The sequence below is a fragment of the Hesperophylax consimilis genome, chromosome 1 (assembly GCF_061612785.1).
Source record: "Hesperophylax consimilis isolate HC1 chromosome 1, BYU_Hcon_1.0, whole genome shotgun sequence".
NCBI lineage: Eukaryota > Metazoa > Arthropoda > Insecta > Trichoptera > Limnephilidae > Hesperophylax > Hesperophylax consimilis.
Genome location: NC_142836.1, coordinates 37695876 through 37719303, shown reverse-complemented (window position 1 = coordinate 37719303; position 23428 = coordinate 37695876). Strand labels below are relative to the sequence as shown.

Below are 23428 nucleotides of genomic sequence, written 5' to 3'. Positions count from 1 at the left end.
CTGAACCTAAACGTGCATCATAAATCATAAATAAATGTGTATTGTAATGGGCGTTTTACACGTTGCTTTTTCATACCGATCCCCATAGGAAACTATATCGGGACTCCTATGAATTTTTTTTGATTTACACGATCACGATCATTGAAAACGATAAACACCTACTAAAATCGATTAAACAGAAATTCAATATAAAAATACTAATATCATGAAAAAAAAATTCTTAATTAATATAAATTTTAATTTCTTTATTTAAATATATTTTTTAATAATCATATTTGCTTAAATCATAATTAATTAGAAGAGAAACATTAAAAAAATCAGAAGCGGTGAAAAATAATAATACTCTGTAAACTGATCAATTATTTAATAAATAATTAAAAATATTTTCATACTTACGATTTCATATAGATGGTTGCCAGTATTTTGGGACGGGAGTAAATCGTACATAAAAAGCCCTGGACAGAGAATTAGTGCGATTTTGTGTGAATGGCATTGAAGCCAAATCTAGAGTGAGGGGAAATTGCCTGGCAGCCATCTTGTGTGACTAACTTTTAACTGATTTGTATGCAGAGTGGTGCATAATGAACTATAATTATTTTCCTTTTGTGTTGTTAATGCAGTTACAACGTCTTATGATTTTTTGGTTATTTGATGAGACAAGTATGGAATATGTCATTAAAAAAAATTAAATAGGGTTTGGCATTTTCCATATATCTTGCCCCTCATCCCGCGGCTTCGAGATGAACTTCAATTGCTCCGTCCAGGGTTTTTTAGCAGTGGCGGTTCGTGACTTTTGAGTGTGATAGGGTGCTAAAGTTTGAAAAATTCGACATTAGTGTTGTCGTTTAGTCCAAAACGTTTTTTTTTTCGAAAATTCTATTTCTCATATAAAGATTTTCAGGAAATTTCAGTTCGTCCCAATTTTCGGAAAAATTATTATTTTCGGCTACAACAACATCAATAATGCCATTTTTGTAATATTAGCACTATATTACCCAAAAGTTACGAGCCGCCATTGCTTTTCAGGTCCATGCAACACACTGAACGTAACCATAAATCATTCAAAAGCATTATTTGTCATTTAGGAGGTATCTTTGCCGTTGCCACCAAAAAAACATCAAAAATACACGTGAAGTCAACAATACTGAACATTAATAACACGTTCACAATCAGTAATAAACATATTTCATGGACTATTGTATAATAATATTTTAAATGTAGGTAAAATTAAATAAATATGCAACATTTCCACTTTATTCATGTAAAATATTGACAGAAGTCAAATAATGTCCGCCATCTTAAACTAAAATAAAATCGGTACCAAAACACAACACGTCCTTTTTATCATCCCGAATCCATAAATGAAAAGAAGACCCATATAGAAACTGGACGATAAAAGCGTAGTGTAAAACGCCCATTAGTTAGTGGTTAGAAGATACCATAGGAGTGCCGTTCATAGTAAATTATTATGAAGATAATAAAACAAATTGATCTAAAGAGAAAAACATGTTTTTTTAATCCAGATATCACATTCAAATAATAACTAGTACTTAGTAGGTAGTTTTGTAAACAGTCCACAAGAGTATGTTTCGATTTTTCTCTAATTTAATAATTCAATATCAAAATTTCCTGTGAAATCATGAGATTTATATGTGTGTACTTAAATGCCTACCTACTTAATTGTGATCATTAGTTTTTTCGAAAATAAAAATTATTTCAAACAAGGAATTATACATTTTATCCAAAGAAATGTCACATTCTCAACAACAATTCTTTTTTCAAATTCTATTCAGGCCGCTGCACTGCTGCCCGGTAGGTACCATAATATTGATTATTCCGATTTCACAGTTCGTAGTGGGATCACGACCATCGTGTTAAAACAGAGCTTCACTACTCTCAGTCAATTACTATTTACCTATAAAGCATGTTTAGCTCTAATAAAACCCTTTTCGTTCTGTGATTTTTTTGGACGAAATATTTAATTATATCTAGATTATCAGCAGTATTCTCATACTTAACGACGTACATTAGCGATCTGCAGTCGTGCACCTGAGGCGGCATTGATTCGGCTAAGAATAACATCTGGTTCAACAATGTCACTTATATCCTGTGATTAAAGGACAAGAACAACCCCGAATGGCGCTTGCAGTTGCTTCGTTCCTTTCCCGTAATTCGTGGCTCAACTCGCGTTTCGGTTCGCAAATGTGTCAACATATTCGAACAGTTTCTTTCATAATCGTATTGTTCTATCCTCCCAGTTCTGCTAGATTACATATAGTAGACTGGAATTGTACTATCCTCCCAGTCCTACTGGATTACATATATGGAGTACTGAATAGTAAACTCGGACTTTATAAATAAATAAATCGAAAATATTCGTTATTCTAGGGATAAGCTATCAAGAGGATATTGAAATTCCCCCTTTGACAATTAATACCCGAGAGTTTGATAGATTCCCCTCTCTTAAAAAACGGATGGTAATCCTTAGAGCAGAGGTGTCAGGTATGCTGTCCTTGTTCTACCGATATTACAATGGATGATGCTCCGGGGAACAAGCGACATTGCTCCCTTCGGCCCCGTTGCATAGTCGGGAAACACGCCAAACGCGCGCCCGATATTTGTAACATGAGAACGGGTCGCTTCTTATCTTCAAGACCCATGTTCAATAATTTCTCTCCTCAAAAAGACACACCGCACAGCGTTCCCAATATGACATATGCCCTGAGGTAAAATATTTTCCTCAGGGCCTCCTGTGTGGAGTTATTGTAAATCTTTTCTGCCTACTGTGGCGCTATATTTTTTTCTGTTGCCCTTGAACCGCCCGAAGTTTAAACCTAAGCATTAGCAAAAGTAAACAATGCAAACATAAAATGATTTATTCGCCCACGCTGTAGATTGAACATGCACGATATTCTCAATAATGTTTATAGTTCGGATTGAATTTCATGATATAATAATGAATTCCTTCTCGATTAAGCGACTACACGCTCCGATTTAGTGGGCCAGAGCAGCAAAACTATTTTATTGTGGTACCTACGTAGATTACTCAGGTCAAAAACTGCAAAAAATATTGGACATTGGAGATGGATTGTTGGAAATTATCTTGTTTTTTCTGCCCACGCCCACCGCTTAGATGAGTCTAGTGTGCAGATGAAAATTATTATTTTTCAATCTAATGTGAAGTTTATAATTGAATTATAACAAAGTACGTACACAAATCAACATTTTTATAAGTTGTTAGACTGATACTCAGTAAAATAAGTACTTTAACGACATAAAGTACCTACATTTAGGACGGGTTGTTTCGGAGAATCTGAACAATTCATCAAATTTCAACGTTCATTTTCAAGTTCTGTGAAAGACTTTTTCAAGTTCTGTGAAAGACTTTTACAAGTTCTGTTTTTATTTCAGTTCACTAGCCTACAATGATATAAAAACAGAATAATTCTTTCACAGAACTTGAAAATGAACGTTGAAATTTGATGAATTGTTCAAATTCTCCGAAACAACCCGTCCTTAATCATCGACCGGGGTATTATAATTCCAATTGTGAAAAAGACAGTTAAAATAATTTTCTGTTAAAATATTTCCCTACAGGTAGGTACCTACTTTAAGGTTTTCTGAATTATTGTTCACACAAGTAGATACAATTTTTTAGATAACATTTAAATTCTGTAATATCCTTGATATAAGTATATGAGCTCACCCATAGATGGCAAGATTATATGCATCGATTAGTCAATTATGTTACCTCCACCTTACCGGATCGCCGCTCTACCAATCATACATCTCATAAATATCATACATAAAGATAGCAGCCAATAAAAATGTGCGGTAAAAAAATGAAGATAATGTTGTTAATTCTTATTCGAAGTATGGTACAGTTAAATATGACCGAATAGAAGGAGATAGGGTCCCATTAGCTCAGTTGATAGAGCGGCGCCCCGGCATGGCGAGGGTCCTGGGTACAAGTCCTAGATGCGACCGTATCTTTTCTGATTTTTCTGCTGGAAATTGACGTTTAAGAATCGTTAATATTGTCTTCAATAATTAAATATTTTGAAATCACGATAATGACATTTCTCCAAAGAAGTTGTAAGAAATGGCTTGAGTAATTCGGCGGGTGATCGCCATTATAATCGATTTTTTTTGCCTCTTCATTCGTAAAATTTGTCACCGTTAAAAAATAATGATATTCAATAAATTATTTTTACTGTGTTTTTATTCTAAATGCTTTCACATTACTGGTAGTAATAGACAATAATCACTCCGTTATATTGCAGAATAAAGTTTTAGTAATATATTATATTTATAGTTGTTTCCAAATGTTTGGACATCGAATATCGTACCAAACGATTCACAGCGACGTAGTTCTTCGATTATAAAATAGTGTACCTAGATTATGTAAATAAATTTTACAAGTTAAAAACATGAACGACCAAATTCTAAAAAAATATCAGCTTCATCTACATACATTGTTAATTACCCAGAAAAAATAATAAATAGTAATAATTTTGCAAAAAGCTCTTTTATCATTAAAAATATATACAGGGTGTATCGGCACTAACCCGACAAACTTTAACCAGCTATTCCTTAGCACATTTGGAGTAAAAAATGTTATGGGCACTTTGCTGTCCGGTAGCATTTTTTTTTCAATTGAAAACAAAAAAAAAAAAAATATCCACACTACATCACTGTCATTGGCATTGCTTTTCGGGTTCAACAGCTGTTATAAGCAAGTATGTCGAAAAGCGTCTTCGCTCTTTCGCACACACTAAATAATAATAGTTAATAATGAGACGAATGGTGCCGTGCCATTTCGTTGTGATTGTAAAAGTGCGCCAATATAGGTACACACGTGCATTATTCAACGGAATTCGAATAAAATATTGCTAGATGGGTTTTCAAACTTTGACAAAGGATAAAACAGTGGTGACATGTGGTGAAAATATGAATAATGAATTTTTTATTAAAAAAAAACGTTACCGGACAGCAAAGTGCACATAAGATTTTTTACTCCAAATATGCTAAGGAATAGCTGGTTAAAGTTTGTCGGGTACGTGCCGATACACCCTGTATATACAACTTGCACAGCGCTCTTGAGATGATTTTGCTCAAAAACGGTTCTATACAAATCATCCTTTTGTTTTCGTGAATGAATGAATGCAAATCTTGTAAGTAGAAATTAACCCACTTTCGAACATTTGATCGAGCTGAAACTCGGTCAATAGACTCTTTGTCAATAACGCATGCACACGCGGGCATTTGTCTTAAATTAGATGACATTACACCAGTATGGAGGAAGGTTCAATCCTCAGACAAACCAAAAAAAAAAAAAAAATGGCTATACATATACTAGACGGCCCAAGCGATGCCACAACTAAATTTCGATATAACTAGTTCGTAAATTGAAAAAAGATGAATTATAGTAAAAAAACTCAGTTTTTAGGGTTGGTTTTACTCCTAATATAGTTAATTAATAATAACTCATAAACAAAAAAGTTAAAAGGGAACTGAGAAAAATTAAACCGTTCACTTAATACATGAAAAGGGACAATGAGACAAAAATGATTAAGTTTTTCAACTATTTTAACTAGTTTTCTATATTTACGAATTATGATTTTTAATTTAGTTTAATTTAATTTGTTTTAATTTTTCATGTTTTCAGTACCTCTTTTCAGGAGGGGGTAAGCGTGGGCAACAGTTTTGTGTTTTTCCTGGATGAAAGTTGGAATTTGATTGATTGAAAGGATTATTACCTTAAAATTTAAACATCATTCATTGAAAATAAAAACAATGTGAAATCGTTAATTTTTTTTTATTGGCAATTTTTTTGATACATACAGGTACATATATAATTATACAAAACATAAGACAGTAACAAAAAATCCCGCAAAGGCGAAGCCTGTGCGTAGGCATTATAAGTTATGTATTCAAAACAGTGGTGGTTACATTATCTATGGTTTAAATGAAAAAAGAAATATGAATAAAGAACAAAAATATATATAGTATACATAGTTAGATTAATATGATTTTACTGGAGTTTTTGCGATGAATAAAAAACAATTTAAAAGAAGTAAACTTTTTTTTTAAATGTAGATGGTAATGGCATATTTTAGGTATCATATTCGTAGTATAAATTATAGAAAAAATTCTCTCACTTCTAGATACTTTTTTCCCCAGCTTTTGACATTTATTTTATACGAGTTTAGGTTTTGGCACATCTTGATGGAACTCGGCAAGGAATTAAACAAATTTGGGCCAGTATAGTTAATGTGTCTTTGGGCTAGCCTAGTTTTGCGCAGTGAGGCACTGTCTACACGCATATGTTGTGTCTCTGGCTAGAACGATTTGGATTTTTACAGAAATTATAATGACGAGTGTATCTATATAAATATAAGACATTGGACACAGTAGATCCGCCTTAGTTCCATAATGTCAGTTTCCTGAAACAATTGATCGGTGGGATATGTCTTGGTCTTCTGGTGCAATATCTTAATGATAGACTTCTGAATAATTTCTAGAGGTTTCACATGGTTATTGTATGTTCCTCCCCAGGCGATTATTCCGAAGGAAATGGATAAAAGTACCAATGCATAATAAACAAGCCTATTTGAAGTAAAAATACCTACTTATCTTACATATATACAAAAAAATTATGTTAATTATTATTTTTTGCTGTCACTAGTTACGGAATAGGTCCATGGGAAAAATCGGATATAAATAAACATTAGATAACTTTAAAATAGAAATGTCAATAATAGTTTCTTAGAGCTAAGTGAGCTAACTTCCTGAAATATCGGATATTAGCTTCATTTCCGCCGAATTTTTGCAGCGGTAAAAAAATTATCCGACAAAAAATGCGCTCGTTTTCCGGATTCAATTGTCTTTGTCAAGTTTGTGGGGAAATGGTTGACTGCATAAATGAATAAATAAGTTGGCGAGAAAACCTTATAAGATGCCAATGCACGTGTTTTATTTTGGCGAGCTGTACCTGCTATGTTTTGTTTACATTTTGAGATGCAAAGCAAAGTACGTTCACATTGGTTTTTATTAACATTGCTCTTGTTATTAAATGGGAACTATTTAAATTAACAACCTAAGTATATTTGGTCGGTGTTGTCTGATAACCGATCTAACATTAAGAAACCACCATTACCACGATATAACATTATGATACTGGCAACCATAGACATATGAATATTAGTAGACCTGCCCTAAGTGATTAAAAGCGTATTATTCCCCACTCCCCATACCGGTTCCATTGGAGCCGGCTGGGCTCGCGTATGACTTCCCGTGAATCTTGAGAATGTGACGTCATCATTCTTGTTCGAACTAGCGTCGAGCTATGGTCGAGGCATTTTATGAAATAACACGGCAAAATAGTGGCTTGTGATATGAAAACTTGTAAAAATAGATGTGAAAAAGAGAATAAACCCAATTGTCGTATTACATTCCATATGTAAGCATCATTTTAAGCTTATTCACGTCGTATAATATATGAATCAGTTGTAGAAACATATACTATCACATCGAGCCAACATTGGTCGAATGTGGCGATTCTCAAGTGTGCGCATCGTTGTTACTGGGAAGTAAATTATGAACACTTATAAAAGTGTCTTAACTAAATACGTAAACAAATTATTCGACTCTGAAAATAGAAGAATTTTTTTTTTGCCGAATTTGGACTTCGCAAATTTATTCATAACGTGGCGAGTAATTTGCGCTCCCATGTAAAAATGTCTATTCATTCAAAAGCAGATTTTACTTTTAAGAACTAAATGGTGATATTATAATGCGAGATGCCTATATACTGTCAGATTGATTTATTGACGAATCACAGTCAGCTTTACCCCCTTCGTTCTTCAACAGTTGATTTTACCCCTCACCTGTAATTTCTAATCTATATATTCATATGTCTGTGCTGACAACCAAAGAAAAATTTGAAGAAAACACATTATAAAAGTATTTATTAACATACTAGCTGACGTGTACCCGGCGTTATTGGGAGTTATCTTTAGGAGATAGACATATACTATTTCAGACTTTTTTGTAGGCCTGTTCAAGATATACAAATCCGTAGTGCATTATTTTGATGTATCTTATAAGGATTAGCCAGCGTTAGCAATGTAAGCGCCCGAAAATATTTTTAACGACTTGATTACAAAACATCAACTTTTCTCTACTCAATATAAATATAATTTACATGTATTATATATATATAAACCTTTCGGAAGAAATTCACTAAAGGTTAGTAAAAATCATATATATTTTTAACTTGGTTCATTATAAAAAAATATTAACTGGGTTATGTAGGTTAGGTTAGGTTAGGTAAGGTTTAAATTTTTTTTTCGTCGTTTCCAATGACTTTATTTCACTTTTTAAATGTGTGTTGAATAGTCACTGTGTTGAGTTATCATGGAACCGAATAATACGTACCAAAAATGTGAATTTTAGAAATGCAATGCCTTCCTTAAATCAATTCACATTACTAAAATATTTGTTACAGGAATTGATAACCTATATAAATTTTATAATAAATTTCTGACGGTCTTTTATGCTCCCGATTATTGTTTCATTATTTGTTTTAAAACTCATTTTCATACTAAAATAAATATCGGAAGTAAAGAGGGTTCAATATATAGTTTTGCATCCGATGACGTCACATAGTTATCAGTAATGTCATTATCGTCCGCGATGGCGTCCCAATTCTATGACGTCAGAACCTATCCGGATGGGTTAGATTTCCTTGAATTGGTCTTGGTTGATCTGCATGCATATTGTTTTGGAAGTCATATAATTTGTCACTTGAATTCCTTATTCGCATCTCCATGTACCAAATTAATCGCCTGTCGGCTTGAATTATATATGCCTACACTAAACCCAGCGACATTTATCCAGGTAATCTCTTTAATGGTCCCTCTCGGCTAAGTGGACAGATTATTTGAGGCGATTTTAACGGCTTTTGTGTTCTTTATTTCTCCGATGACCGAAAAAGTCATCCGCATCTCCCTACAAGGGAATCCCCCAGGAAATCGAAGCGGGCTGCGTGCTGTTCACCTGCTGTTCACCTAACAGGGTTATGGCACCGTAAATTCTGCACTGACGGAAATGATAAAATGGGTTCATTTGTTAAAACCTACATACAGATTTACAAAAATTTCTGGGCAGGTGGCCAAAAGAGGAACTCACGAATGAACGAGGCGGTCAAAAGAGGAAGTAACTTTTTTGCACTAATAGTTTCAACATCTTTAGTAGCGACACCCCCGACAGCCTAGTATCAATTTATAGATCCGTACATAGTACATGAAGCTAATTTGTAACCTATTTAAAAATTTGTTACCTTGTTACAAATAAATAATCTGAACATTTTTGATTGCTAAATGCTTCCATCAAATTATAAACGGAAATTTTGAAAACCCAAAGCATTTTTCCACTAAGCTACTAACCAGTTTTTTCCCCATAAAAAACACATGTAACAGAAATAAAGGCAACAATGGAGCTCTCAACCCCTGGACAGACAATATATTATTTTAGAGAAATACCGTGTTTTGGTGACAAACTACATTCAATTTTAACCATTTTTAAAACCCCTTTATTTCTACATTATGCACGCAATCTATTTTCTCGAAAATATTACAAATTAATACAGTAATGTTTGTGGTTTCTTTACCCAGATCTTGTTCTTAGTCCACATTTATTGAATACTATTTCAAAACATTTACGTTTCGTGGTTTTAGGTGAATGTTTTAATGGTTGTTGTAAAGCAAAAACAATAATATCAAATGCGAAATACAATAATGCTGTATGCGTAGGTTCCGTCATCGTTCCACTTTCATGTGGAAATGCAGCACGTCACCAAGGATTTAAAAATCTTAAGTTTAAAATAAGATCTCTGATATTTAAGGACTAGGTTCGATCAGAAGATAAGTGTTATGATTAGTTTAGCTTGATAGTACAATAATTCGATTAGATATAAGAAGTTTGATGACAAGCGTTTCAATTCAAACACAGTCCTCACACAAATGCATTACTAGCAAAGAGCAAGCTTTAACCTTGTTAATCGAATTCAGAAAAAAACTTCCAGTAGAAATGAAAAAAAATCATTTTAATAAAATAAAAAGAGCACACTGTATAATAATAACGATAAATAAAAAAACTTGCTGTTTCTCAGTAACGCCTGCAAGCACATCGCTTTCGGAAGTGGATGCATATGCACCACTACACACAATCCTACAATTGTGTTGTTTGGAACCTATTAGAACTAATAAAAAATATTATTATTCTTAAATTCATCTTGCGCTAAACTACAACACATCATTATATCATCTACGGATTTGCGAAAAAAAAACAAAAATTGTGAAAAAAATAAATTCGTATAAAGTTTTTTCATATATTTAAACCTAAATATATATAAATATTTTCTGTGATTTGCCGATTGTCATAGAACTATACAATTAGAGGCGCTATCACTTACTATTCCTGTTCCACTATTAGAACGCGCAAAGCGGTGCGCGTAGACCAGATTCGGTAGTTTTAGTTAGAGCGTTGTAGGTCAAGTAGAGGTTAAAAAGTGGAACTTGTTTTTCGCTTCACGTGTCATCTAAATAAAACACATCAATTCACATCTCACGATTTTCGAAACTTTTTTGAAGTTGTTTTCTGTATGTCAGCGAGTGTTCAAATGTTTCCATTTTGTGAAAACAAACAATACAAATTTTATTCTTCCTTCATTTTTGTTTGTTTTATGTTTACTACACATTTCATGATTATATTTTTCTTAAAAAATACGATTATGAAATGAAAAATAAAAATGAATATTTTCCAAAATATTTTTTTCTGTCGTGAGCACATTCATATAGTATAAAATAAATATGTTTTTCAAATCTGAAAAGTCTTTCATTTGAGGGTTAAATTATTCCATTTTAGATTTTAGAATATATCCGGTCGGAAAAATTCCTCAAAACTATCGGGCATTTCTGATAGACATGTATAGATTGATTGATTTTGATAATGAGGCAAACTCAACAAAACATTTCATATTTCTCATAATTGTTGCAGCAAGCAGGTCACTACGCAACAGTGGTCGATGTCGATGTTGAATAATAGGCACAAATAAACCTGTACATTTAACATGAAGTAAAGTGCAGGGAACTTTTCACTTTTCCCAATAATCGGCCCAAAGTTTCCGGCCGAGTGGGTCCGATACTCGAGCACTGTGTCGGGAATGGTGTGTTTTTGCACCAAAACGGAATAACTTATCGAATTCTTTGCTCGTTTTGTAACACTGCCACTTACCACTAATCAATGTTGCAAGCAACTGTTAATGTATATAACGTCTATATAGTCAGATCACTGTTCTCTTGTAATTCAGTGTAAACCTGGAAGTTTCTCCGGCATTAGTTCTACAGAAATATGTTTTCAATAACAACGGTAAAATAGTTTGTCTTAATCTAAGTTGTTCTGTGTTAATTTTATTACATTTAGCAGTGTTTTTATAGTGATCTGACGAAACAGTGCCTTTAGAAGATGCGATGTGTCTATTTTATAATTTCGGGTTCGATTCCCGTTACGAAATATTATGTGTTTCAAATGACTGTTTACGACGTGTATGCTATTGGTGTTATCCATTTTATGGCAAATTCTTCAACGGTTCCCAACGAAGAATTCTTTCAAATTCCAATACACCATGTAGCCACAAAAACTATAGGAAAACGTTTTCAAAGTTGAATGCACTTTTAAAAATATTCTTGGAAACCTATTTTTTACGGCTTAATTCCATAAAATTTCTTATCGGACCAATATTCCTTTTATGGGCAGGACCGCGCAAAAATGGCTATATCACAAGTTATTTCGAGGAATATACGAAATATAATATACGAAAGCAAAAATTAGACATTTTTACATAGTGAAGATAAATTAATTTTCTGAATCATTCATCAAGAAGTCAATAGTGATTATTTTTCTGTTAGGTTAGGTTCCTAAAACGTTTTCTTAGATGGGGCAAATTTAATAAAAATATTTCTGAAAACAACACACTTTTTTAACAAAGATGTTTCCGGCAACCATTGTGAACCCATAGGATGAACGCTCATATAAGTATATATCACTTAGTATTTGCATACTGCATACCTACCTCATATTATTCAGGGCCGGCCCTGGGCCGAAGGGCGTGACGCCTGGCGCTAGTAAATACCTCAAGAGCGCTGTGTTAGGTGTTAGGTATTAATCCAATTGCACCTGCATAGGACTGGCCCTATGGTATTGTCTATTGCATACCACACAGTATTGCATAACGTATAGTACCTATTGCAAACTGCATATCGCGTAGTGTTACATACTTCACATCCTATGAAATATTGTCTATCGTTTAGTATTGCATATCGCGAAGTATTTCATATTGCATTATGCGCACTCCATTGTATCGCATATTGCACATAGCATAGTATTGCATACTGCATATGTAATAATATTGCGGACTGCATATCGCATAATATTGCAATATTGGATATCGCATAGTTTTGCAAATCGCTTAGTATTTCATATTGCATATCGCATAATTTACATATCGCATAGTATTGTATACTGCATATGGCATAGTTTTGCATATTTCATATCGCATAGTACTGCATATCACGAACATTATAAAAAAATGATCTTATGAGTGTTCCTCGATATTTCTTGAAGCGTGTAGGTGTTTGTTTTATTCTTCCAATTCAATAATGACATAACTAAAAAACAATAAATCCATCCTCGTAATTAAATCAGCGCGCGAAGATCTTGGGCCAAACTGAAAACGTTTACCGATAAGTATTTATTTATCGATACAATATTGTTCAATTTTTCGTGTAGGTGAAAATAAATACAGCTAGATCCTAGATATATTATTTTGTTGTGCGGGCAGTAAAAGAAACACAGCGATCTGAATACATGTGATATGCTAATATAGCATTTTAATGTTCTCGTTTCGTTATTAATGATTGTAGCTGATGAGTGTTCCTCCATATACGTTTATTTTTTTATGAATAATTTCGTACATGGACGAACGCCGTAAGCACATAATGATTTTCAGAGAAACAAATTTGAACATTAATAAGATAAATTTCGCGATTCCTTCAAACTTCAAAACGATGCAGATAAAAAAATTAAACCCTCGCCTCGGGTCTAGATAATATTTATTTATTTATTAACGTCCTTTTTAGGGGCTTTTTACATATGAATAATAAAAATTATACAATATTTATTATAAATAGCTAAACTGCCTATGTAACAAACTTTTGTTGATTTAAAGATATCCACTGACTCGGTATAATTATTTCCCTCCATAAGTATTCTGGGCAATGAGGAATACACATGGTAGTTAGTCCCAGAATATCTGCACTGAATAAATCTCGACTTCTAATATTGAGTAGAGGAATACGAAAGCTTATCAATTTTAGAGTTCTTTTTAGATTAGAGATTTATTTTTAAATATTCCCGCTCGAAATTCGATTATTTTAAATTACGTTAACATAAGGTATACTTCAAATTATGGTAAACTTTTAAATGTAAAGAGAAAACTTGGAGTTGTCTCTTTCTAAAACTGTTATATTATATGTGTAACCATAATAGAAAAGAAGACAGAACGAGTTGTATGGGGACGTGCAGACGTGTCATTTGGTGACAGATGTGACAGCGTGTCTCAACGGTTTTGATGTTGGGTGACAAATATACCAAAACGTGACCCGAGTGGTACATTCTAATACCTACTGTGAAAGGATGTCAGGAGTTCAAGAAGTAGATTAATTACATTCTTGTATACGCGGTGTCCGGAAACTCGTAGTACCTACCTATAAGCGGGAAACTGGTAAATCTACTAATTTGAAGTCGATTTTGTGGTGTAACTTTTGTGTAAAGCTGTCATTACCTACCACTATTTATCCGAACTGTTTTATAGTGAGGAAGTGCTGATTTTTTTCCTGAATCGTTTTGAAGTAGTAACTCCATTTTTTTCTAAATAATGTGTTATGAGCTTTTTCTAAACAATGTATTATAACGTTTGGAATTTTTTTTAATGATACTATAATATTTTCCTGACAAATGAATGATTTTTTTGCACGTAAGTACCTAACAAAAAATAATATATATCTCCCTACCTACCTAACCCTCCCACGAAAAGGATGTCAAAAGTTTAACGACTCCAGAAACCTAAATGGGTGTAGGAAACTTAACAATAAAATCCCAAAATAGAACACCTTCACGGTACTTACCTAATCGATTTATCGGTTTTTTTTTCAGAATGCGCTTTTCTCACGGGTTCAACGTGCCAAAATAATAAACGGAATATATTTTTATTGTTTTGCCATAAAACGTCCCACGCCGATCCATCATAGAGATTTTTATACATCTTACAACTCCCCGACATTAATTACAGCATCCTACATAAAACGTGTCCATCCACCAATTACTAATCATATATGCAAATAGACTGTCTGTTAATTGGGCGATTCGCACATCAGAGAATCAGGGGCCGGGGTCAGGCGTTGGGGAGCCGATCTGGGAATTGGACATCGGGCATCGAAGTTTTGCGAAAAAGCCACACTTCTCCACAGCCTGTAGCAGTGGTTCTGTACCGGTGTTCTGGGAGCCTGTCAGAAGTACCTATTCTGTGAACTTGTTTGCAAATGTTCTAGGAGCTTTTTTATTTTTATTAATGACTATTAAAACACACAGTACGAAAGTACAGTTGTTTATACACAGATTCCTGTTCCGATGCGGACTTTAGGTAGTTGTATTGGTGTTAGGTACATTATGATTTGCTCATCTTCATGTTTGTTGACTTCCTCATCACCATGTTTGTTGACTCTAGGTTGTGTTGGTGTAACTTCATATTTTTTATGATTTCCTCATCTTCATGTTGACTTAGCAAAACCTTACTTTACTTAGCTCGTTACAAACGTTCAGTGAATTTGTCACAATATTTTTTTTTTCTTTACAACCCTTGTTCCAAGTGCAAGAAACAAATGATTTTGAGAACTTGGTAGGTACAATAGTGTTCTCTCAACTCGTTACAATAGTTTTCCTTTAATTATAAATCCGTTACAATTGTTCCGAGAGCTATTTAAAGGAGTTTGTTATATAACACAAATGTTTCGATCATTGGTTAGAATGCATCATTGTTCCAAAAACTTGTCACAAGTATTCCGTTAACTTGTTACAACTGTTTTGTGAACTGTTGTGTATTATTAATTTCCGTGAACTTGTTACAAGAGTTCCGTCAACTTCTTAGAATTGTTTTGTGAACTAGTTAATAACAAATAATGTTTGTTAAAAGCATTCTGCAAAATTTTTGCAAGAGAAGTTTTTCATAAACTTTTTACAAGTGTTCCACAACAAAGTATATTCCGTACCAATAAATGTCGAGGGAAATGTTCGCTAAAAGCACATTTAATACTGTTGGAAAGTAACTTGCAATATTTTCTGTACTGCGTGTTACTTTTTATTCAATGTAGAAAATTATTAATGGACGCGAAAGTTCCAGTTAGCAAGTTGCAAATTTTCGTTCGGTAAAAACCTTATCCATTATCAACCTATCTAATTCAATAATAAATATTGCCGGATGTTTTCCCTTCACGACGGTACGTGAAATATTTGTAAGAAAATTTCTCATAAAAAGTGTTCCGTAGATTTGGAATTTGACAAGGTTAGGCGCCACTGGCCCTTAAACTTCGGGCCGTGGAGTGACAGAGCTGAGAGCGCAGCCTCCCTCCCACGTCTCGCGGTCTTTCAGTTCACAACGTGACCCGCTACTAAACGCCGCTGCCTTTAAAGGACATTCTTAATTCTGCCGAGTGGACCTAATCCTTAACGGAAATCTGTATTAACTAATGGAACCATTATTAATCTTTATCTGATCTTTATTTCGGGAAGAGACAAGCAAAAATATTTATAATAAACAATTTCTAATAACGGATGATGGGTAAGCAATAAACTGCAAGTTTTACCGTACAAAATTTTGCGCAGTCATATTAAATTATATATATGTAAATAACACCACACAAGGGTCCCAGGTTCCAACTGCTCCCTGCTATTCGGATCCAGTGAGACTATGGCAACCCTAATTGGGGAATGTGTTAGGCTGAAAGAATTAGGGAGGGGAAGGCAATGGGGGAGAGAAAGGTGAGGAAGTATCCGGCTATTCAAATGTGGTCACTAAACACGGCTAAAGCCATTTTAAAAATGTATTAATGTGTCTTTTAAAAATACAAGGTAAAGTAGTTCACAGTCCTCCTTACGGTATTCCTGTTCTGAGGCAGACTGTAGGTTGTTGTATGGGTGTTACATCATGATTTCCTCATTTTCATGTATGTTGATTTCCACAAAATAAAAATAAATAAAATCTTCATGTTTGTTGACCGTACGATGTGTCGGTGTAACTTAAGATTTTAATGATTTCCTCGTCATCATGTTCAGTTAGCCATATTTCGATGTCGTTTTTAAACTTTTTTTATCTACATGGTGTTTTTAATTTGTTTAATTTCATATTTTTTTTATTTTCAAGCTATGTTTCAATTTTTGAATGGTGGTCATCCCCAGGGTTATACTGATAATATCTACCATGATAATATCACCATGTTATTTTAGAATTCCAAATACAAGAAAGATAATTATTATATTCATTATTTATTCATTATTGTTGAAGATTTGACTAACCCATAAAATGATCCAGTAATGAGAAAATTCAATATTCTTTAAAAATTAATATTCACTATCAAAGTTTTTTTTAAATATTGAACTCTTTCATAGAAATAAATGATCGAGTTAGAAGTTTTTTAATTTACCAAAACCGCCGAATTTTAATCACCAAGGGCGGGGGAGGAGGCATAACATCCTAACAACTTATCTAATTCAGTTGTCATTCTCACTATCGTAGTTCTAATGATGTTTTAACACGTCCGAACACGTCCGAACACGTCCGAACACGTCCGAACACGTCCGAACACGTCCGAACACGTCCGAACACGTCCGAACACGCCCGAACACGTCCGAACACGTCCGAACACGTCCGAACACGCCCGAACACGCCCGAACATGCCCGAACACGCCCGAACACGCCCGCAAGATTTAAATATTATTAGATAATTAATAATTTTTCAGTTTTACAGTCGGCATTTGGGGATCTGTTTGTATAGGAATTTTTAGTTATTATTTTATAACACACAACATTTATTTACAACGGAACGTATTTTTTGGTCTTGTAAAAATAAAATATAACACAAGAGTTGTTTGTACGAAGTCAGTTGGACTATGAAACTTCCATTTGAATTACCTACAACCTACGACATTGCATTTTTTATGAAATTATTATTAAAACAAAATCTCACTTTGTCCGATTCAATTACAATTCAATTGACTACTCAAATTATTCCACGGATAAAAACCATGAAATCGGAAAATTAATTTAATTATTTTTTTGCTTGCTACAATGGGCAATCTCCTCTTGCAAAAAAAAACAAAAAATATCCGCATCTCACCAATCTATTGGATACTAATTTATTGTTTACAAATAACATTATATTACGCCATAAATCTAATTGAAATTAATGAAGCAGAAAATAAACATGTTTCCTGAAGTTGCAAAACCCTAGAGTGGTGAGGTCTGGCGTCACAAAGTTTGAACAGTTTTTTTCTGCCTGGAATTACTAATGCTGGTTTTTCAATAACTATACCTAGACACTCAGGAAAGAGTGGTTTATTTATGCTCAGAAATGTTATGATTCAGATTGGGTTGACAGGATTACTACCGGATAGCAACTTGACGAACATAAATATCTCTTAAGCCGAGCTTTAGTCAACGGAAACTGACACCGCCGTAATTTCCTGAGCATAAATAAACCACTAAAGCTCGGCTTAAGAGATATTATGTTCCTCAAGATATCACCACTCAGATTCGAAACGTTTCTAGATATACTCGTATATTCAGCTATGTATAACCGATCTGGATAGCAAGGTACAGCTACTACAGGTAAATCATTAAGAAAACAAATTTGAACAGTGACTTGAGCAATAGAATTCTGGGGGGGGGGGGGTTCGTCCCTGGGTGTCGATGGTGGGCAAGGGAAAAAAGGGAGTAGGGCGGTGGAAAATTTATAAGAAAGTTTTTTGGGACCTCTACTTGCCATTAACTTATTATTTGCATCACATTGATAAAAGAGATGTTGTCGATTTTATAATACAACTTTTTTTCATTTGGGCTTTTGCTTTCGAATAATAACTTAAATCGAGTCAGAAGTTGGAATTTATTAGGTCAAATTTTAAAATATGTCTTTTAATGCATCGAAGCGTAGATCCGACTCCAAAAGTTTTTAATTCTTGAGTTGCCGAAAAATTAAAAAAATAAAATATCGAAATGCTCTGATCGAAAAACAAAAGTTTTTGGGTCCTCTGTGATTTATATTCCCACTTGAACTACGAATTTCCGGACACCGTGTATATCCTACCCCTACGCAGTTTAGTTGCCTTAGTCTCTCAACATTCTCCAAATAATATGGGTGCCGTGGCTCCGGGTAGTAAGCACTTTTGTGCAGTAGGTATCACATAAAAAAATTAAACGTTAAAAAAAAAACAGTAATTACTACAAGAATACTACAACATTATTTAAATCACATCGGTAAAAGAGATGGTGCAAATAATATTGTTGTATTTTCAATAACTTAAACTTAAAATTTTCATAAACATAAACCCCCCTCTTGTTGCCAGGTTATTCGTAAACTAGGAATATATGTCTTTCTTGAAAAAAAACAGTGACAAAACGGAACAAGATAAAATCATATGTTAGATTAGGTTAGTTTAGTTCGGGTTAAGTTAGGTGCGGTTAGGTTACATTTGTTGTCTGTCCTTTTTGTTCACTTTTCTTCAATCTTTTCTTTTGTTATGGAACCTTTGATTATATAAATGTCATATAATCAAAGTATGGCACCCATGGTTGTACTTGATGTACCTCATCTGTCAGACATACTGATCTAGTCTGTCAAGATACTAATCTTTATGGTTACATACCATTTTTCTTGAATGGCTTCAAAGATTTGTCAGTGTCTATCCAAATTGAATAATTTCCTGGTATATTTTGGGTTTGATTTATTAACATGCTATTTTTTCAGGTGTTGTGTGCGGTGATGCTGGTGGCCACAGCCCGCAGTGTGCAGGAGGGCCCCGGGGGCTACTCCTACAACAGGTTCAGTGGCCCTGTCAGCGGTCAGATCCAGGAGATCAAGGTGCAGCCTGCCCAGGGTGAAGCTGCCAAGCTGCACGCCGACTACGGATACGACCACAAAACCGGCCGCATCAATCCCGAGACTCAGAAGTACGCACACTACAATACCGTGGACTATGTTGTATGTTGACTTTTATTACTATAATGTTTTGTTTTTACCTTACATTAATCAGAGACACACATGCTAACTAATAACCATCACTCCTGAATAGACAATGCACCGCCACTCAACTCTGTCTTGGCACACTCTCCATACTTCATTCTCATTCATGCATATACTTCTTTAAACCGATTCAGTTTGTCTTCCTGGGATGTCCCAGATATCTTCTTCCATGCAATTGCATGTCGTATTATAATCAGAGATGTGCAAAATGGGTACCCAAAACCATTTGAAATGCAAAATGGAAATGGGTCAAAAATTTTCCATTTGAAAATGCAAAATGCAAAATGGTTTTTAGAAAAGCATTTCAAATGCAAAATGCAAAATACCTATTTTCAAAATGCATTGAAAATGCAAAATGGTTTCTCAGGTCAAACAATCAAAATAATTATAGAATTTTTAAACAATTTTGTCATTAATAATGGACATCAATGTAGAACAAACATATTACATGATGGTAAATCCAAAAACACCACGACTAGGGATTATGAAACCACAAAAAATTTGCGCGGGACTAATGTTGCCAACGTAAAAACATAGAAACTGCTATCTAACATTTAATATTACAGCGTCATGGCCCCATGTTCAGTATTTGAATCAGTATTTTTTGTAACAATTATTTTATAAACAATAATTATTAGCCTGAAACACTCATCCACATTGAAAAATCTCCTGATAAAAGATACATGACGCCAACGGGACATGAACCCGTGTCCTTTCGATTTCCGGTCGACAGCTCTGACCACTGAGCTATGGCGGCTTATCTCTTATCCGCGAAATAATTCAATATATATACTAGTGTTTCATTCAACAATTACTGCTTGTTACATTTTTTCACCTGAAACAACCAACTTTATTTTGGTTTGGCTTTATTATAGTTGGCGTCATTGCTTATAAAATACTTGTTACCCTTTGTGCTATGCATAAAAAATCTTGTCGTAAACATTAGTTTACCAAAAAAATAATAATTAGTATTTTTTGTAATGGTATCACTCAATTGCCAGGGGTTCTACCAGGGAGCAACTTGATAAATGTAAATTATCTCACATAGCAAGGTTGAGGACCGACTGATATTTGGGGCTTATGAAAAAAAGATGAGTGGAGATAGTAGGAAGAATGTTGCAAAAAAGCATTTAAAATGTAAAATGCATTGAGAAAAGCATTTAAAATGCAAAATGGTTTTTAGAAAAGCATTTAAAATGCAAAATACCTATTTTGCATTTCCATTTGAAATGGATTTATTTGAAATAAAGCACATCTCTGATAATAATGTACTGACACTCTTTTCTCTTTCAATTCACGCTACATTTCTAAACCATCTAAGCATCATTTATGGATCACATCATTCATACCTGCGATCGAACATGGATTTTATGACAAGTAGTTCAAAAGGATCTCATTCAATCAGTAGGTTCCTAATTTAAGTATAAGAAATAAGCTTTCTTTTTGTGCCAGTTCTATGACTCATGTCATAAATCAGGGATGTTTGACTGTTAAATGCAGGCATCGCCAAGCGGGGCCTGGCGCTAGTGAAAACCTCAAGGGTGTTGTTTCAACGCCTTGACGAATTAGTAATAAGTCCGCGCTCACAGTGGACTGCTACAGTTGCAGCTAAGCGTCACTTAGCAAATATTAAAAAATGCATTTATATATCACACATAGACCTCCCTGACCCTGATGATTTTACCACGAGGCACCACAACTTTTTTGAATTAGAGTAATATTTTCATATATATTATAAATATGTTCTTACAAATGTAAAATTTAATTATTGAACACAATATTAGCGATTTCTAAACGAAAATCTGAAACAGAAAAATCAGAAAAGGATACGGTCACATCTAGGACTCGAAGCCAGGACCCTTGTCTTGCCGGGACACCGCTCTACCACTGAGCTAATGGGACCCTATCCCCCTCGGTCACTTTTAACTGTATCATACTTCGAATAAGAACTACCAACATTGTCTTCATTTTTTCACTGCACATTTTTATTGGCAACTATCTTTATGTATGATCGCAAGATTCAACCCGAACTAAATGCAATCTAGACAGCGTCTTTTTAGATAAGCCAATCTTATTTTTATTTATTTTTAATGTGCGACATCTATTGAGTTTTCTGCAAGTCTAGAATGAATATTTATCTTTCAAGACAAGGGTCCTGGGTTCGAGTCCTAGATGTGACCGTATCCTTTTCTGATTTTTCTGTTTCAGATTTTCGTTTAGAAATCGCTAATATTGTCTTCAATAATTAAATATTACAATTTGAGGTTTTACTCAATAAAGTTATTCCGAAAAACAAATCTTACAAATGTATTTCTTCAATACACATTGTCTTCTGTACTTAAAAATGTATTTTTGAATTCAGTTTCAGAAAAATCATATAACAGATTATCCATTTCTAGGCCAAACCCGATTACCAGTACTCATACGGAGTAGAAGATCCTCACACCGGCAACACCCAGAACCACAAGGAGACCAGAGACGGTGATGTGGTGCGAGGAGAGTACAGCCTGGTGGAGGCTGATGGATCTCTAAGAGTTGTCAAGTACACCGCTGACTCCAAAAATGGATTCCAGGTAATTATTATTATTATTCATAAATTGCTCGTTCATAGATAGCTCTAATTTAAATATTTTAGAAAAAAATAACCCTTTTTGAATGGCTAAAATATTAAGATGAATTGTCCGTTGTATTTGAATAAATGGTTTTGTCCATGTATTAGTAAAATTTTAATTAGCGCCGTCTATGAATGCGAAGATAATATATATTTCATTTTTATATTTTAAAATTATTTTTTAAAAAATTTTCTTTCATTTATTTAATAATATTATTATTCAATTTACAAAAAAACCGTTTATAATTTTATATGCTAAACAGCAGAACTTGTATATGAATAAACAGTTTTTTTTTAAATTAAATAGTATTATTGAATAATATATATAAAACAAAAAATTAAACTTGATAACAATGAAAATGGATAATAATAAAAAAGCGAATAAATGATGAATTATTTTGTAAGAGTTTCATCGTATGTATATTGTCATAAGATCATTTTTAATAAGAATTACACTGTACATATACATTTTATACTGTGTACATATACAGGTTGAATAATATTTTTTTAAGCCTACCAGTAGGTATTCTGGATTATATCCCATTTGTGGTACTGAGAACTCTGTTGTAACTTCTCTTTCTGTCTAAAGTGTAGTTTATGAGAAAAAGAGAGAGGTTAAAACAGAATTATCAGCGGTAGGATGCCTTTAAATAAAAGTCTTTGACCCATTTTTTATCTATCCTCTATCCTTCATGTAGATGTGATAGACATTACCCAATAGTAGTTCTTCATAAAAACATGACATTTCTATTTATACCACAGTTTTGTGTTATTTCCGTTTTGAGTTCCGAACCATCTCATCTATAGAAAAAAAGATTATGTCGCCAGAGAGATCAAGCAACTGAGCTATCAAGGCAATCTATAGACCTCCATTGAACAGATGACACAAAATAAATTTAATATTTATCAAAACTGCTAAAATAGGTATAATTTTAAATTGTGATTAAATCATTTAATTTATTTTAGGCTACAGTACACAAGGAGCCCGCACCAGGGGGTGCTCCTCAGCAGCAACCCGCCCACTCTCAACCACAGCCCCAACAATACAACAACAGGCCAAACAGACCTAGTCAACGTTACAGCGAAAGTGATTACTAAAGGATAATCACACCACCTTAGTCATTTTTCTAATTCTATCTAATGTAAGCAAACAAGACAACAGGTTGTTTATCCTAAGATTTTGTTGTGGAAAACAGGCGATGGATCTGTAATAAAAAGAACTTTCTTCTATTCTAGTTCAAAATATTTGGCTCTCGTTCTACACGATAATATAAATATATATGTAAATAAACACAGCGAGAATGCCAATGCGACTATGTAGATCTGAATATTATTATGTACATTACTTAGTCAAAACCCTAAGAAGTGAATTATTTAATTAAATAAAAATATCTTTCTTATT

The 23428-nt window shown here is 33.8% G+C and overlaps 1 protein-coding gene across 1 annotated transcript; it reads left to right on the top strand.

Annotated features, from left to right (window-relative positions):
* The first annotated feature begins 19124 nt into the window (after nucleotides 1-19124).
* On the top strand, nucleotides 19125-23124 carry LOC149426813 (uncharacterized). Its single transcript, XM_089651231.1, has 3 exons — nucleotides 19125-19373; nucleotides 21815-21988; nucleotides 22993-23124. Exons 1-3 carry the CDS (start codon nucleotides 19125-19127, stop codon nucleotides 23122-23124), a joined length of 555 nt encoding a protein of 184 aa, XP_089507357.1.
* The last annotated feature ends 304 nt before the right edge of the window (nucleotides 23125-23428 follow it).

Bases quoted from the DNA above. Each gene is read 5' to 3' on its own strand.
- LOC149426813 (XM_089651231.1), top strand. From the start codon at position 19,125: ATGCTATTTTTTCAGGTGTTGTGTGCGGTGATGCTGGTGGCCACAGCC. The intron at 19,374-21,814 runs GTATGTTGACTT...ATCCATTTCTAG, and splicing joins ACAATACCGTGGACTATGTT to GCCAAACCCGATTACCAGTA. The intron at 21,989-22,992 runs GTAATTATTATT...AATTTATTTTAG, and splicing joins ACTCCAAAAATGGATTCCAG to GCTACAGTACACAAGGAGCC.